Source organism: Dipodomys merriami, unplaced genomic scaffold (genome assembly GCF_024711535.1).
Source record: "Dipodomys merriami isolate MVZ:Mamm:240054 unplaced genomic scaffold, mDipMer1.0.p SCAF_406, whole genome shotgun sequence".
NCBI classification, from domain to species: domain Eukaryota; kingdom Metazoa; phylum Chordata; class Mammalia; order Rodentia; family Heteromyidae; genus Dipodomys; species Dipodomys merriami.
Genome location: NW_027205671.1, coordinates 284,634 through 303,261, shown reverse-complemented (window position 1 = coordinate 303,261; position 18,628 = coordinate 284,634). Strand labels below are relative to the sequence as shown.

Here is an 18,628-nt window from a genome sequence, read left to right as displayed (position 1 = left end):
AGGCAGGGCAGACAGCAGGAGAGCAGCCCTGGGCTCTGTGTGCAGCTGCTCCTGAGCTGACCCAGCTCCAAGCTGTGCCCAGCGCCCCCTGCTGGTGCTGAGCGCCCTGCAGGGAGGTTTGTGTCTGGCCCACACTGGATTTCCTGCACTGTGTCTCTAGCACAGTAATAGACGGCCGTGTCCTCCACTCTCAGGCTGTTCATCTGCAGGTAAACTGTGCTCTTGCTGTTGTCTCTGGAGATGGTGAAGCGGCCCTTCACAGAGTCTGCGTAGTTTATGCTACTACTACTACCACTGATGTATGAGAGCCACTCAGGCCTCTTCCCTGGAGCCTGGCGGATCCAGCTCATCCAGAAATTACTGAAGGTGAATCCGGAGGCTGCACAGGAGAGTCTCAGGGACCCCCCAGGCTGCACCAAGCCTCCCCCAGACTCCACCAGCTGCACCTCACACTGCAAACCTGCAAACACAGAGAATCCTGGTCAGCAATGGTCACACACATCCACTGTTCCTCCCACTCATGTCCATTTGCACACTCAGTATCCCTTGGTCCCCATGAATCACCTTTCAACAGAGCAACAAGGAGAACCCAGCGCAGCCCCAGCTCCATGGTGCTGGTCTGTGCTCAGTCACTGGTGGAATCAGCTCACAGAGCTCAGGTCAGGGATGGGCTGGTTTTCATGGGCAGAGGGACGTCCTATTTGCATGTCCTCTGCTATAAAGCAGCTCTGGGGCAGAAGTCTCAGGAGAGCAGTGCACAGAGGAGATGCAGGTAGAAGACTGAGTTTTTTAGTTGAGTGGACAAACTATTAATTAGCTTCAAGAAAAACCATTGATTGAATCTGAATTTCTTTAAGAAACTTTAACTCTGCTTCTGTTAGTCAAGATTGCTGAGCCATTTGCTATTCAAAAAATATTTCCCTTGGGGCTGGGAAGGTGGCTCAGTGGTAGAGCGCATGCCTTGCATGCCAGAGGCCCTGGGTTCGATTCCTCAGCACCACATAAGCAAAAAGAAAAAGCCGGAAGTGGCGCTGTGGCTCAAGTGGTAGAGCGCTAGCCTTTAGCTGAAGAGCTGAGGGACAGCGCCCAGGCCCAGAGTTCAGGCTCCATGACCGGACCCAAAAAAAAAAATATTTCCCTTTTCCTTTTGTCTTATTTGTTACTGTGTTTGTATTTGGGACGGTAAGGGGGTCACATATAAGCTGGAACAAGGACGAACAAACACAATAGTGATACTCAGCAGACGCTGTGGAAAATGTACTGGAAATCTTATGGATGGGGACAGGAGGGAAGGATTGGGAGAGAGCAACAGAAGAGGAAAATGGTTCATACAGAACTGCACTGATTGTACCTGATTCGTGTAACTGTAACCGCTCTGTACATCAACTACACAAAAAACAATTTAAAAAATTAAATAAAACATTTTGATCTTTAAGTCGCTCTATAAAGGTGTTGCCGTGCAGTGAGGCAGTTTATGAACACACTGAGGCTTGATCAATGTCACACCTTTCAACATTCCTGCCTACCTCTCCAACCTCCTCTTCCCTCTCTCTAATTAGTGTTCAGGACATGTATGCTGACATCATGGAACAAAGCAGTTTGTGGATACAAGGCATGTGGATCTGAGTCATTCCTTCCTCACCTTTCCCCTTTGACCCACCCTTAGCTCAGTGTTGTCAATTCTGTGGCATAGGCACTGTATTCTTGCCTGAGTTCTCCACGTTGTCTCCTTCATTCTTCTACCATTTGCCCCTCATCTCTCCACTCCCAGTACCCACTTTCTGGTGCTTACTTTGTTGGTCTTTGACTTAGTCTTTGTGAAGAGCTGTACTCTTTGATCTCTCCATAGGGTCTATTGTATGTGTCTCCCAGTGAGACATGTAACAACAGCAGGAGAGGACCATTGGCATCGTTGTTCTGGGAAGCAGGGATGACCTGAGCTCTCTGCTCTTACTGCACATGGAGCACTGCTCTCATCCACGCACATTGTGAGAAACCTGTCAGCCAGGAAGGTGGCCACGCTCGACCCAGGTCCCCACCGCCACATTGTCCCCACTCCTCACTTGTCTCTGAGGAGCCTTTTCTCCAGGCCTTCACACAAACACAGCCTTGACACTGAGGCACGGCAGCTGGCTTTTGAGTGACCCAGGACTGGAAATACCCGCGGCAGATCAATGCCGCACATTAAAACCAAGCCTGTTGAAGGCTGCAGTGGAGGTGTTGTGTGGATGGAATGACATTCCTCACTAATTCCTCTCTGGCAACCTGGGTGGATCTGAGTGGGAACAGCCCAGAGAGGATGACATTCCACCACAGAGGCAGCATCTGCAGCAGGCTCTGCGGGAGGTTCTAGATCTCTTCCTGACGGCCAATCGCAGGAGCTCCCACCCACCCTGCACCTCCACAGCCCACGTGCTCCAGGAGGACCTGGCCCCAGCCCGTCCTCAGTCCCATGTGCACAGGCTCAGGACATGAGGTGATGCAGGTGAAATCCCAAGTGATGACTGTTTTTACACTCATCCATGTGCCCTTAGCTACAGATATCCCCTGAGCTTCCCACCAGAGTCCATAGAGAGGAGGACAGGACAGTCCAGGGCACGCAGCCTGGGGACACCAGTGAGTTCTTCCCAGGCATGCAGGAGCCAGGGCCACAGCCTCATTGACCTCCAGGTCCCGGTACTGGGCCTGGGGTCTAGAGACTGAATACAGGCCACGTCTGCAGGGGATTTAGTGTGAAGGACAGGTGTGGACAACACAGACAATTAAGAACACATGAGTCCTTCTAGAATCAAGCAGTGACCATATTCAGAACTGTGGAGAATTCCAGGAGAATGGTGCTCTTCTGTGAGCTCTGCAGAGCCTCCTTCCTGACCCGAAATCAGGTGTGGCTTAGTTGCACTTTATTTCATTCTGACCATCCACCAAGATGGCCAGGGTTCATGGTGACACCTGATAATGGGCTCTGGTGTATCATTTCTCACTGTCAAGCTTTCCTGTTTGTTTTTCTGGTTCATATGCATTGTGTATTTGTGACAATATCACATGTATGTTTTTTGGTGGGGGTCTGGTCGTGGGTCCTGAACTCTGGGCCTGGGCACTGTCCCTCAGCTCTTCTGCTCAAGGCTAGCGCTCTACCACTTGAGCCACAGCACACTTCTGGCTTTTTTCTTTTTGCTTATGTGGTACTGAGGAATGGAACCCAGGGCCTCATGCATGCAAGGCAAGCGCTCTACCTCTGAGCCACTTCCCAGCCCCCACATGTATTGTATATTGTCATAACCTCAATGAGTCACTACATGTAACAGATTTCTCATAGGTAACCATTGATTTGGTCACTATCAATAAATTATTTTTATGTTCTTCAAATTGTTTTACCAACCATGTGATTCCTTATTTCATGCAATTTTGTACCCAACTTCCAACCTCCCTCTTCCCATCCTCCCTCCATCCTTCCTTATTGTCCAGTAACCAACACTTTCTTTTCTGTTCTATGCAGTCTATTTCTTCTAGACATAATGTGATACTGGTGTTTCTATGGTTGGTTTATTTCCTTTAAGCTAACTTCCTTTATATTTATCACAAACGACAGTCTTTCTTCCTTTCTGTGGGTTAGTTCTATTCCATTGTCCACAACTATCCAATTTCCTTTATCTGTTATTCTCTTGTTGGAACTTTACTTTAATCTCAGGCTCTTCCTAAAAATAAAAATGTTAAAAAAATCCACCATAAAACAGCACAAAACTTTGGAGTTTTCATTCTCAGCAGAAGAACTCCTCCCCTCACTCTACCAGAAGACCAACATTTATATTCTTCCATGTTTGTGATAACAGTTATGCTGACTTAGGTGAGGTGATATTCTACTGTGGCATTGATTTGCATTTCATTGAGATTGAGTGTATTTTCTTGTACTTGAATATTTCTTCATTTTTTAAAGGAACTGTCAACACAGGTTTTTGAACATTATTTTATTGGGTTCTAGACTTGTGTTTTGTTGTTTCCTTGAGACCTTTGTTTCCATGATACACCATGCACAGTAAATCATTTTAGAGACATTATCACTACTATCCTTATGATGAAGCTTTACTCTTTTGCATTATTTCATGTTGCTGAAGAGGTGTTCCCAGCAATCTCTTTGTGCCTTTATGTCTTTATTTTACGCTGTTGCTGTCATATGGAGTAGGAGTGCAGTCACAGGAATGAGCGTGTCGTCTACATTTTAACGTCAGATCTGGCAGCACCACGTTCACTTCTCTCCCTTCCCTGTGTGTCACTGGTGGACATGGATTAAGGGAGTGCTGGTTCTCCCCTCTCATGCATTCAGTGAGCGGTTCTGACCTGCTGTGTGTGCAGAGGGGGAACTCACCTTCCTTGCCCCAGGCTGAGGTGAAAACCCAAGAACCTGTCCTTTCTAGGCTCTCCCAGGTCACTTCACAGTTTCCTGAGAGGCTTCTCTGGTCTTTCCATACTGTCACCAACCCTTTCCTCCCTCTGTATGTGCGTGTATGGGATTATCAGACACGACATCCACACTGGACATTGGTCAGGTCTCGGTCTTTGCCTTGCACCATATGGATTGTGGCCTTGGCAAGAATGTTGCCACCACGGAATCTGTCCTGAGCTTAGAAGGGTCCTCTGCTCCCACAGACTCATCAGTGATGGAAATGACAGTTTTTCCTGCTTCCCTGTGTGAGTGCATGTGCAGATTATCAGACACGACATCCACATCCAGTGTTGGTCCTGTCTCTGCCATGTGTGGCTTTACAGACAATCTGTGCTGCAGGAGAGGTTCTGTGGCTGTGGCACCATGGAACTCTGTCCTGAGATCGGTTTCTGACTCTTATGGCTGCGGTACTAAGCTCATCCCCCATGCTGAGTTGTGCAGCACTGGTCTTTCCCGGGTCTGGTGCAGTGCTCTGTGGCTGACCGACACCACACTCTTCTCAGGTTTAGAGGACAGATTTCAGAGACCTGGTAATTCACTGTCTCTGGAGACAGATGTGCACATTTGCACAGGATGTTCTGGCCTTGCGGCTGTTATAAGCATACTAGCAGTTCCTCTTCAATGTCCTCTCCACAGGCAGGGCCTTGGCCCGCTGACCTGTGCACAGGTGCTGAGACCAGGCCTGGAGTCACGCTGCTGAGAGGCACAGGCACTTCTGTGTGGCTACCGTGGAAGCAGCTCTTGCTGGGGCAGCGGTGTGGGAACAACACCCCTGGTTCCTCTCTGCCTCAGTTGGTGTTCCCAGCCCGCAGGATGGCAGTTAGCAGAGAGAAGGTGCTGCCGCCGTCCTGAGCCGCGGACTCCTAGTTCTCAGGTCTCAGGTCTCTCCCTGCAGCAGTAAAACCTGCTGAGAGCATTGCCCAGCATTGAGGGGAGCATGGACAACGGCGCCTATAGTAATGTTACATGTAATATACGTAGTTATTTTATGCACAGGCACATGTGGTGCATCTGTAGTAATTTTGCCTCCATGAAGCACTAAGATAACTTTTCCCCAGTTCTCTAGAACATGTGAGTGCACATCTCTGTAAAGGTCAGAGTTCGGTGGGTAGCGGTGGCCACGCACAGCTGCAGTCACCGTCCCCGCCCCACAGCCCTGGCTGCCGTGAGCCCCGTCAGCTGCTCCTGGGACCAGAGCTGGGCCCAAGTCGGTCAGCTGGGAGCCACAGGAGACCAGGCCACTCCATGGGGTGGAGCCCCACAGCTGAGGTCTGTGTCTGCACCCGAGTCACACTCGTCTGTGACAGCCCCGCTGCCAGCTGTCATTCTCTGGAGATGCTGGGTATAGACTGAGAATTCTCACTGACTATTCCCAGAGCCCAGAACCACACTGACACCAGACTCCACACAGGAGGCTGAGCCTGCGCTTTACAGCACCTCGCCCACAATGTGCATTGTCCAGTGGAGAGAGAAGGAGAGGAGTGAGAATGAGTGTCACTGCGTGAGAACCTAAACTAGTTAAAAAGTCAGTTGGGTCAAATTCTGTCCTCCATGTGTCCAGCTCTACAGGCCTGGAAGGCCGAGAGGCCAGTGAGGATCATGGTCAGTGACACGGCTCTAATCTGTTCACCACGTGCATTCCAAGCTCTGTGCTTACCAGGAAATCCCAGGCACAGCTGCCGGGCTTCACCGGGGCTTCAGCAGAGACCCTACTTTCCTCAGGATGAGATTCTGCTGACCACGTCAGTACTTCCGTCAACACAAGGATGGTGTATGTTTCATTCATGGGATGAGGTTTGTTATCATTTTAAATTCACAGCAGAATCCAGAACTCTCTGTAATTTAGGGTTATTGACCTGTGTTGGTTGTACAAGGAACCACATTATAACTCTCCATACCCGCACATGGTGTCCCCTGACAAACGCAGCTCCTTCGGCCTCCGCCTCCTCCTCTCCCTCCTTCAACAACCTCATCAGGTTCCATTTTCTATTTGTATCAAGTATTTGGACCCAACTTAATATCCACTTCCTGCTTCACTTGCTCTGTTCTTCTGAGTGGACACACCCCAAACTAGAATGATTGGGAGATGTCTGGGAGGAAGGAGAGGGTCATGTATGTTCAAGATTAAATAATATGAAAATATGTTGTGTCTGTGCATGAAGATGGCGTAAGGCAGCTCACAAACGCTGTAGAAAAATAGAGGGATAAGGAGAATGTGGAAAGAATAACAGACGGGATTAATCCACCTACAGTGTAATACATGCCCTGTGAGCTCCTATGCTGAAACTCCTTTACATCATGATTAACCAGGGAGGAAAATGGAGGCAGGGCCTGGCTGTGTTGTGGACATCACAGGAGAGGTGGATCCTAAATCTAGACAGCAATCCTTAACCACCGTTGATCAGAGATGTAGCTCCAACACTCAGGCAGCCGGCCTTTGACTGTGTCTGCTGCTCCTGAGGTCCTGTGCTTCCTGTGTGCTGAGCTCTCTGTTCCTGAGGGTCCTGGGCTTCCTGTGTGCTGAGCTCTCTGTTCCTGACTGTCCTGTGCTTCCTGTGTGCTGAGCTCTCTCTGCTCCTGAGGGTCCTGTGCTTCCTGTGTGCTGAGCTCTCTGCTCCTGATGGTCCTGTGCTTCCTGTGTGCTGAGCTCTCTTCTCCTGAGCACCCGTGCAGGAGGTTTGTGTCTGGGCTACCACTGAAGTTGCCTCACGGTGTCTCTGGCACAGTAATACACAGCCGTGTCCTCCACTTTCAGGCTGTTCATTTGCAGGTAAGTCATGCTTTTGGAATCATCTCTGGAGATAGTGAACCGGCCTTTCACAGATGCAGCATATTCTGTTGTGTGACCATTAGCTTTGTTTCTAATATAACCGACCCACTCCAGCCCCTTTCCTGGGGCCTGGCGGATCCAGTACATATAGTAGTTGTAGTGACCGCCTACTCGACCAGCGAGGAAAAACGACCACCACTCCAGGAGTCTTCTCAGATCACGCTTTATTGGAGAGCCTTTTAGTTGTAGGAGAGCTTGGGCGCGAGAGAGCGTGCACCCGAAATACAGCCGCTTATATAGGGAATTCGAACACGGGTCTTTTCTATTGTTGGTCGCCTGCCTTTTACCGTCACCAGGTGTCATGGGATTGGCTGGGGACACTACCGGGCTCGCGCACGCGCACAGCCCAGGCGTCCCGCCAAGCACCGTCTGGAGTGGTAATCCTCAAAACTGCAAGGGAGTGGGCGGAGTCTCGCCTCGGCTCCCTACAGTTCCCCCTTCTTTGTTTTATGGCAACAGGTAAGAGTAGAGGTTGGGCCTCTGTCTAAGACATTAATGAGAGGACCTTGCACTGGCCTTCGCCTGAGGGGCGCCTTCCCCAGTGATGACCAGGCCCGTCCGATGCCTTTTTTGCAGAGGTGGGATCTTGGGCATCAACCCACTTGCAACCCAGCATGCTCTTCTTGAGGAGATGAGAACCATCTCCTCAAGTGCAGTGCACTTGCCTTGCACCCTGTCCCAAATTGCAAATTGCATACCTGTCCCGGTGCAATGGGATCCCCTGATCCCTCGGGGTGCTAAGGCTATGCAGGATGGTAAGGCTTAACTGCCTCTCAGGGCCGACAGCCAAATCTGGGGTGAGGATCCACTCTCCAAAGCGGCTAATGCTTGCAAGATAACAACCTTGTCCCTTCTGGTTTGGGCTCGAAGGCGACAGACCAACCATAGGCAGACCACGCATCCTCCCAAGCAGCAGGCTAAAAACATTCCAACTCCCACCCGCTCTTTGACAAAGGACACCACAGAGGCAATCCAGTCAGTAAATTGTGACAGCCCACAGCATCATCGGTTTAGCTATCACAGGGATTGCTATTAGCACTGTTGCTAACAGCAGGAAGATCAGCTGTATCAGGAGACGAGTGGATGGCATCTTCAAGATGGGGTTCTTCTGCAGTCTCCACTGGCCTGGTCAGTCTCGTTGGCACCCAGTGAGGTACTTCTTGACTCTGTGGAAAAACACAAACAGCTCCCCTGGATCTCGTTATTACCGGATCCGGTCCATACCATTTATTATTAATAACATCCTTCCACATAACCATGTCTTTAGTATCCATGGAGTCTCTTGTCATATGCCGATCTGCGGCAGACTGATCGTTGTCATTTAGAATTAAAAAATTAAGGGTAAAGAGCGCAAGAGAAAGTCTTTCCCTGGGGGACGCGGACTCAGCAACTCCCCCTTTTTGTTTTTGAAGCATTTCTTTTATGCTTCTATTAGCTCTTTCCACTATACCTTGTCCTTGAGGATTGTAGGGCAATCCAGTGGTGTGGGCAACCTGCATTTGTGCGCAAAAGGCACGAAAACCATGGGAAGTATAAGCAGGGCCATTATCCGTCTTGAGTCTAAGGGGCTTTCCCCAAGCTGCCCAAGCTTCTAAGCAGTGTATTCTGACGTGAGAAACCTTTTCTCCTGCCAAAGGTGTGGCATGAATGACACCAGAAAAGGTGTCCACAGACACATGTAAATATTTCAACTTACCAAATTCCGTCAGATGAGTAACATCCATTTGCCATAGGGCATTTGGTCTCAACCCCCTGGGGTTTACCCCCACATGGGGAGGATGAAGAAAGGTAACACAAGATTTACAGGCTTTAACAATATCTCTTGCCACATGCCTGGACAAATTATATCTTTTCCTAAGGGTATTAGCAGGTACATGATACAATCTATGAAAGTCTTTTGCCAATTCTACAGGATCAGCAGCGACCAGAGCCATAGCCCGAGTTGCCTGGTCCACCAAATCATTACACTTTGCCATTGGGCCCGGTAACATAGAGTGGGCACGAATATGTCCAATATAAAAAGGATGTTTTCTGTTTAAGATAAGGGATTGAATCTGTAACAAAACATTAGAAATTGTACTGGCCTGCTTAACTGAAGCAGCAACTTCAAGAGAAGCAACGGCATTTACAACATATAATGAATCAGAAAATAAATTAAAAGGTTGATCAAATCTTTTAAAAACTTCAAGCACAATTAAACATTCAACAGCCTGTGGGACATTCGGCCGAAAATTAAAGACTACCGGCTGTTTGTGTCCTTGAACAAAAAAGGCACCTTGTCCAGATTTTGATCCATCTGTAAAGATGGTCAGAGCATCAGCCAAGGGCTCCTTTGAAGTGACAACAGGAAAATACACTAAATTTTTGTTAACTATGGCAAGCAGAGGATGCTTAGGATAATGATTATCAATTACATTTGGAAATGAGCAAACAAGAATTGCCCACATATCCATTGTGGCTGCTAAAATTTCAACTTGCTCGCCATCCAGGAGCGGACCTTACATTCCAGCCTTTTAATAATCATGAAATAGGGCGAGGATTCTCTCTGGCTACTTCCTGCTGACAAGGGGCGTCGACAATAGGGGTAAAAGGCTGGAATTTGGTCTCCTCCCAGAGAAGGTAGTGAACAGCAGCTGTCCCTTGGTTGCGTGAGTCCTTAGATGAAATCTGGAGAAGTCTCATGAGCATTGAGGGGCTGGAAAAAAAAAAATACTAGAGAGCAAATAAATGGCAAGAGGAAGGACTTGGGGCTGAAAATGTTGGTAGAAATGTCCCTAGTTACTTCTGACATCTGGCGACTAGGTAGAGAATTCAGGTGACAAAGGCAAGAATATAAATCCCTGTTCAGTTAATAGGTAGACAGGTATAGACATTGGATGGGCAGGCTTCTTACTTCTACTGACCTCCCGGCTCAGGTTAATTTTGAAAGGGCAGGCACAAAGTAGCTGATGTGACATCATCTCCTCTTACTCCTTTCCACGTTCCCTTGTTCCCTAGACTGGCTGAGTCTAGGTGCTCGTTGCTGGGATGGCTTGTCCCAGTTGGTATTCAAGATTTGAACTCAAGGCCTGGGCACTGTCCCTGAGCGCTTCCGCTCAAGGCTAGCACTCTACCACACTGAGTTATAGTACCACTTGCAGAGTTTAGCTGGGAGATGGAGTCTTACGGATTTTTTAGCCCGAGCCGGCTTTGAACTGAAATCTTTGCCACAAAAGCCCTTTATTATTTTTAATTAAAGCAACATGGAGATCAAGTAGAATAAGTAGAGCTTACCTGGTTCTTATCAAGAATTGACCAACAAATATTCTGAAATGACAAAACTCATTAGATGTGATGAAAATTTTAGCATAGATATGCCCAGTATTTTAGAACCATTTAGTCAGTAGTAGAATACACAACACAAAACAAAAAAGGAAAAACTTAAAACCTAAAATTTCAACTTGCTCACGGGTATATGGAATAATTAATTTATCTGGAATTTTTGCAAAATGCATTAAACAATACTTTATACCCAAAATTGCCTGCTTTTTTTTTTATTTATTTATTTTTTATTTTTATTTTTTTTCTCAGATCAAAATTGCCTGTTTAGCCACTAATTCAGGAAAATATTGAACAGTTTTTGCTCCCACAGAATCATAGCATTAATAGTTAGCCTTTGAAGCAAGGCAGTGGTATAATTGGCCGTCACTCCATAAGTCCTGACTGCCTCAACTAAATCCTTAAGCTGGAAGTAGGAAACCGGCTCAAGAATTCTCTCATTAGTAATGGGATTTTCAAAAACTGGAAAGGCGGCCGCTAACGGCGACCAGGTGCTGCCTTTTATAAAGTGACTCTTCCCTGCCGGCGGGCACGGCGGGGGGGCCGACGGGTGAGGGGCAGCTCCATTTCCTCTCCCTGGCTGTTGCGGTACTCCCACCCCTAGGGGGCGCCACCCTCCATATCTGTCTGCCACGTGCTCCGCTGCAGCCTCTTCTAACTCTTCACTATCAGCTGGATCGAGCTGCTCTCCCTCCTCCTCTAACATTTCTTCCTCTGAGTCACTCACAAGATTACTATATTCTTGGTCCCGCCCTTCCACATGTAGGGCTGAGAACCGGTTTGCTTTTAAAGAAGGGCACGGAGGTCTCCTTGAGACCCCCTCCCTAAAACCCTTCTCCTTTTGTGAGGGCTGCAGCCCCTCTCGCTTCAATTCTTTAGGATCCTTCTGTCTTTTTTCCCTTTTTCTTTTAGGCCTCTTTTCCTCCCCATTACTGTATACTGACTCTGATAGACTATCCTGATGCTGCGTTAGTACTTTGCGTCCTTCCTGGATTAAATCAAACCCTCCCTCCTCGAGGCAAGTGCGCACCATCAAAAAGACAAGCCACAAGGGAAGAAGCAATGCAAGCAACCAATAAATATCTAAATCTACAGTGAACAGCATACCGGGGGATGTTTACCAACGTCTCCTCTCCGCGTGTTGAGTTCTGGCTCCAATTCGGCCTCTCGCGCGGGTCCCGTCCCAGGTTCGTTCCCGGGTTTCAGCACCAGTTGTAGTGACCGCCTACTCGACCAGCGAGGAAAAACGACCACCACTCCAGGAGTCTTCTCAGATCACGCTTTATTGGAGAGCCTTTTAGTTGTAGGAGAGCTTGGGCGCGAGAGAGCGTGCACCCGAAATACAGCCGCTTATATAGGGAATTCGAACACGGGTCTTTTCTATTGTTGGTCGCCTGCCTTTTACCGTCACCAGGTGTCATGGGATTGGCTGGGGACACTACCGGGCTCGCGCACGCGCACAGCCCAGGCGTCCCGCCAAGCACCTTCTGGAGTGGTAATCCTCAAAACTGCAAGGGAGTGGGCGGAGTCTCGCCTCGGCTCCCTACAAGTAGTCACTGAAGGTGAATCCAAAGGCTGCACAGGAGAGTCTCAGGGACCCCCCAGGCTGCACCAAGCCTCCCCCAGACTCCACCAGCTGCACCTCACACTGCACACCTGCAAACACAGAGAATCCTGGTCAGCAATGGTCACACACATCCACTGTTCCTCCCACTCATGTCCATTTGCACACTCAGTTTCCCTTGCTCCTCATACAGCACCTTTCAACAGAGCAACAAGGAGAACCCAGCGCAGCCCCAGCTCCATGGTGGTGGTCTGTGCTCAGTCACTGGTGGAATCAGCTCACAGAGCTCAGGTCAGGGATGGGCTGGTTTTCATGGGCAGAGGGACGTCCTATTTGCATGTCCTCTGCTATAAAGCAGCTCTGGGGGGAAGTCAAGAGATTGGGCTCCCAGAGCAGAGGTGACTGTGCTGGAGGAGTTTGGTGACAGTGGTCACCTTGGCGACATTATGACGCACTGACCATGTGCTGTGGTTCACACTGTACCTGCAGCTCCTTGTGAGCCTGAGGCAGAGTATGAGAACTTTGAGAGCTGTCTGGGTGCAGAGGGACACACATGTCCTCTCACTCTGCCATTGTGCCTGGTGATTGTTCTGTCAGCATTTCTGATCACACACAATACACAAAGTGCAACACGCCTGTGACCTCCTTGTGCACACGCAAGAGTGTAAAACAATGGTGAATTTGTTTCCACACTGGCAGCGTCTCCTATGGCATGAGCTCCATGCCTGGTCTGGGCCTGCACAGCCAAGGAGGGCCCACAGTTCCTGGTGTGTTCCAGGAGAATGGTGCTCATCTGTGAGCTCTGCAGAGCCTCCTTCCTCAGCCGAGATCAGGTGTGGCTTTGCCACAATTTACTTTATTCTCTATACAAACCAGGATGGCCAGATGCAGGCAGATGCTTGACAGTGGGCTCTGCTGTATCATTTTCACAGTCTGGCTTTCTTGTTTGTTTTTGTGGTTCATATGCACTCTGCATTTCTGACAGTATCCCATGTATTGTATATTGTGATAACCTCAATGAGTCACTACATGTAACATACAGTGCTCATAGGTAAACACTGATTTGGTAGCTATCGATAAAGTATTTGTGTGTTCTTCAAATTGTTTTAAAAACCATGGAATTCCTTATTTGCTTGCAATTTTTTTCATTGTTGACACACTGTACAGAGTGGTTACAATTACATGGTCAAGATCATCAGTACGTTTCTTATCAAGCATTGTTGACACCTCCTTTGTTTCGACTTCCCATCCCTTCCATTCTCCTCCTCCCACATTCTCCCCACTTTTTTCTCCCGCCCCCCACTTGCCCAGACAAAAGTTGAAAAGTTTGTTTTTCGACATAACGACTTGTACATCTCATTGTTGCAACATGTCCACCTGTATCCCTATTTAAACAATTTTTTCCCTTCCCCTCCACAAATTATACCAACATCAATTACAGTGAAAGCAGGGGTTATACTGTGGGGGAGGGAAATACAAAGCAACAAAAAATCATCTTATAAATGTGTTAGAAACAATCACAAGAAAGAACAATCATTTGAATCTTTATCTTGGGGTTCACTTCGCCTAAAATCAACTTGTCTGCTAGTTTCTGTTTGTTTTAGACATATATTAGTCATTGGAAATAAGACATAATGTGATACTGGTGTTTCTATGGTTGGTTTATTTCCTTTAATCTAACTCTCTTTAGATCTATCACAAATGACAGTCTCTCTCCCAGTCTGTGGGTTAGTTCTATTCCATTGTCCACACTTTTCCTATTTCCTTTATCTGTTCTTCTCTTGTTGGACCTTTACTTTAATCTCAGCCCTCCTCGGCCACATTCTCCCTAGGATGTCCTGTGCTCCATGCTCCACTGCCCTGTCCCTAAGTCCTATCTGAGAAACATCAGAATGGCCTTTGCCATGCATCTTGCCAACTTCCCATTCAGAACACGTAGCTATGAGCAGCTCATCTCACAACAATGTTTGGGCAGTGATGATCAGGATATATAAAGTGTCCCACAGAATTATGGTGCAGATGAAACATTCCTATTATTAGTGACCTTGTGATTGTTGTAATATCATAGCATCACACACCTTGGCATGTTCATGTGGATGATGGTAGCTAGCCTAAGCTGCTGCTAGTTGCCTAAAATCTAGCAATACATTGAGGTACAGGTTACATTTGACATGATAGTAAATGTGTTTCCTAATATTCTTAAATTCTGAATGTCTGTATATATGTTTCATTATGTCTCAATGTTTCTGGGAGATTTGTTGGCAGCATTTTCTGTTAGGCTTGGGTGGATTTGTGTTTTTCATCTCTAGCCTTCCTAAGATCTGATCTTGGAGATCATGGCAAAGTCAGTTTCCCCAATGTGTTATTCTCCGTGCTTTGTTGAAGTGAAGTCTCTCTATGTTTAAGTAAACCTCACAGTGGAAAGCAGAACATCTGATCCAGACAGTCAAGGATGACTATAGACACAGCCATGGAGAAGTCCCTGGGAGACTGTCAGGGGATGAGCAGAAGTAGGGGAGACACAGAGGAGAGCTGGGGCAGGAAGAGCAGAGGCAGGGCCAATGCATTTGTTTACCAATTAATTAATTTAGTTATTATTATAAACGATATACGTTAGCAGGTACTGGTTATTATTCAATATGTATATACATTGTTAAATGACTAATAGTCTAAGTAGACACATGCTCTAACGTATTGATGATTTTGTTTTGGTGAAATCTTTCCTTTCTTCATCTTTTTACAATGATTAGTGTTTAGCTCTGAGATACCAGCTCCTCCTGATGAGTTTTCACATCCAAATGAGCACCCAAGACACCACAGTCTCCACATGGACAGAGTAATGGATGTCTCCTGGTGAGATGAATGATTTGTCTCATCATCCACAAAAATTGTCCAGGGGAAAACTTCAGAACTCCAAATTCTTCTTCCTAAAGCCTGTAGAGTGCACACACACATTCTTGTTCAGGAAGTGAAGCTTGCTCTTCTCTGATCAGGATGTAATGGAGAAATAAACAAGGACCTGTTTGAGCAGGTAAGGGGGTGTCCGGGATGCAGGGAGCTCAGTCAGATTGCTGTGAGATCACCTGGGCCCAGCCCCTCGTGCCCACGATGCGCGTGCACAGTGACAGTGCTCATGACGGAGCCACAGGGACCCGGCCTCCATCCCAGACGGGACATCCACAGGACTCCAGAGCCATCGTGATGGAGGAAACCCCAGGACAGACGGGGCCCAGCAAGGTCAGTCTACATGCACATGGCCTGTTGTCTGTCCAGTCCAACCTGACTCCTCATGTCCACTTCCACTTTCCCTGGTGGACAACAAGAGGGCCTGGTCAGGGGACACTGAGGAGTCCACCAACATTTCCCAGGGCGCCATGGACTGAGCTCCAGAGATATGGCCGATCCCTGGGTTTTATGATTTGAGTCCCCAAGTACATTTGGAGGTTAGACAAAGAGAAAAGGAGGCTGTGAATCACTGAGTCAGAAAGTAAATGAATGGAGCAATTCTTTTAGGTCAGAAAGTGAATGAATGGAGCAATTCTGTCAGGTCAGTTCTGAACCCCTGAGCAGTGCTACAGGTGGAGGGAGGAGGGCAGCATTTGAGGCCTGTTAAGAGTCATGGGTCCATGGGCTGTGCACTCTTTCTCTCTCTGTCTGTCTCTGTCTCTCTTTCGGTCTCTCTCTCTGTCTCTTCCCCCACCTCGTACAGTTTTGAACTCAGGACGTCTTTTGTTAGTCACACACCTGCTATGCTACTTTAATGATGTTCCTACTTTCCTAATTTTAGACATTTTCTGGTACTGTGCTGTGTTTTGCCTGGGGCAGGTGCAGACAGTGATTCCACACTTGCCTCCTGTGTAGCTGGAATCACAGGAAACAGCTGCCACATGTAACTTACTGATGAGATGGGTTCTCATTAAGGTTTTGCCCATTTGGCCTCCACAAATACTCATTTTTCTCTCCTCCTCCAAGGTCTCTAGGATTACAGACACCAGTCACCATGCCAGGCGGTTTCCCTCTTGTTCACACGACAAATTCCAACTCTGTGAATCCTGGGATCTTTGTCCTGAGTCTCATGGGGTCACCAGGCTCCCTGAGCTTCTTCAGGATCAAATACTGGTCACCACTGCAGAGCCATTTTTGCTTCCACCGGGATAATCTGTTCATTCTTAAATTCCCAGCAGAGGACTGGAGACATGACAGAGGAGTGCGGGTCATGAACTCAGGAGAGATGCTGTCACACTGTGGACACAGAGGCAGGGCAGACAGCAGGAGAGCAGCACTGGGCTCTGTGTGCAGCTGCTCCTGAGCTGACCCGGCTCCAAGCTGTGCCCAGCGCCCCCTGCTGGTGCTGAGTGCCCTGCAGGGAGGTTTGTGTCTGGCCCTCACTGGATTTCCTGCACTGTGTGTCTAGCACAGTAATAGACGGCCGTGTCCTCCACTCTCAGGCTGTTCATCTGCAGGTAAACTGTGCTCTTGCTGTTGTCTGTGGAGATGGTGAAGCGGCCCTTCACGGAGTCTGCGTAGTTGGTGCTACTACCATAGATGTATGAGAGCCACTCAGGCCTCTTCCCTGGAGCCTGGCGGACCCAGTGCATGACATAGCTACTGAAGGTGAATCCGGAGGCTGCACAGGAGAGTCTCAGGGACCCCCCAGGCTGCACCAAGCCTCCTCCAGACCCCACCAGCTGCACCTCACACTGCACACCTGCAAACACAGAGAATCCTGGTCAGCAATGGTTACACACATCCACTGTTCCTCCCACTAGTGTCCATTTGCACACTCAATGTCCCCTGCTCCCCATAAATCATCACCTTTCAACAGAGCAACAAGGAGAACCCAGCGCAGCCCCAGCTCCATGGTGGTGGTCTGTGCTCAGTCACTGGTGGAATCAGCTCACAGAGCTCAGGTCAGGGATGGGCTGGTTTTCATGGGCAGAGGTACGTCCTATTTGCATGTCCTCTGCTATAAAGCAGCTCTGGGGCAGAAGTCTCTGGAGGACAGCCCATAGAGGAGATGCAGATGGAAGAGAGAGTTTGTTAGTTGAGTGTATAAAATGTGAAATTTCTCCAACCAGATTGAATATGAACTTCTTTACAGAAGTTTAACTCTGCTTCCATTAGTCAAGATTGCTGAGCCATTTGCTTTTTAAAAAACATTTTCCCATTTCCTTTTGTATTGTTTACTAATTGTTTGTATTTGAGAAAGGAATGGAGTCACATAAAATCTGGACAGGATGAATAAATATCACAGTGATAGTCACCAGACACTGTGGAAAATGAACTGGAAATCTTATGGGTGGGGACAGGAGGGAAGGATTGGGAGAGAGCAACAGAAGGGGAAAATGGTTCATAAAGAACTGCACTGAGGACTGGGAAGGTGGCTCAGTGGTAGAGCGCTTGCCTTGCATGCCTGAGGCCCTGGGTTCGATTCCCCAGCACCACATAAGCAAAGAGAAATAAACCTGGAAGTGGCGCTGTGGCTCAAGTGGTAGAGCGCTAGCCTTGAGCTGAAGAGCTGAGGGACAGCGCCCAGGCCCAGAGTTCAGGCCCCACAACTGGACCCCTCCCCCAACCCCCCCCCTAAAAAAAAGAACTGCACTGATAGTACCTAATTCATGTAACTGTAACCGCTCTGTACATCAACAAAACAATTTTTTAAATTAAATAAAAACAAAATAAAAAAGTTGCTCTATAACGGTTTTGCTGTTCAGTGAGGCAGTTTATGAACACACTGAGGCTTGATCAACGTTGCCCTTTTCAACATTCTTGCCAACCCCTCCACCTCCTCTTCCCTCTCTCTAATTAGTGTTTAGGACATGTATGCTGACATCATTGAACAAGGCAGTTTGTGGATACAAGGCATGTGGATCTGAGTCATTCCTTCCTCACCTTTCCCCTTTGACCCACCCTTAGCTCAGTGTTCTCAATTCTGTGGCATAGGCACTGTATTCTTGCCTGCATTCTCCACGTTGTCTCCTTCATTCTTCTACCATTTGCCCCTCAGCTCTCCACTCCCAGTACCCTCTTTCTGGTGCTTACTTTGTTGGTCTTTGACTTAGTCTTTGTGAAGAGCTGTACTCTTTTGATCTCTCCATAGGGTCTATTGTATGTGTCTCCCAGTGAGACATGTAACAACAGCAGGAGAGGACCATTAGCATCGTTGTTCTGGGAAGCAGGGATGACCTGAGCTCTCTGCTCTTACTGCACATGGAGCACTGCTCTCATCCACGCACATTGTGAGAAATCTGTCAGCCAGGAAGGTCACCACGCTAGACCCAGGTCCCCACCTCCATATTGTCCCCACTCCTCACTTGTCTCTGAAGAGCCTTTTCTCCAGGCCTTCACACAAACACAGCCTTGATACTGAGGCGGGGCGGCCTGGCTTTTGAGTGACCCAGGACTGGAAATACCCCTGGCAGATCAATGCCGCTCATTAAAAGCCAAGCCTGTTGAAGGCTGCAGTGGAGGTGTT

The 18,628-nt window shown here is 48.1% G+C and overlaps 2 gene segments (V, D, J or C); both read right to left on the bottom strand.

Annotated features, from left to right (window-relative positions):
• LOC138806721 (immunoglobulin heavy variable 3-23-like) overlaps nucleotides 1-12,422 on the bottom strand; it is a 110,208-nt gene extending 97,786 nt beyond the window's left edge. The window contains 1 exon segment of the V gene segment in view: nucleotides 12,350-12,422. Within this exon segment, the coding sequence occupies nucleotides 12,350-12,395 (46 nt within the window).
• A 4,116-nt stretch (nucleotides 12,423-16,538) lies between these two features.
• Nucleotides 16,539-17,041, bottom strand: LOC138806720 (immunoglobulin heavy variable 3-23-like). The segment is given in 2 exon segments: nucleotides 16,539-16,861; nucleotides 16,969-17,041. Coding segments are annotated over 2 exon segments (369 nt in total).
• Between the last annotated feature and the right edge of the window lie 1,587 nt (nucleotides 17,042-18,628).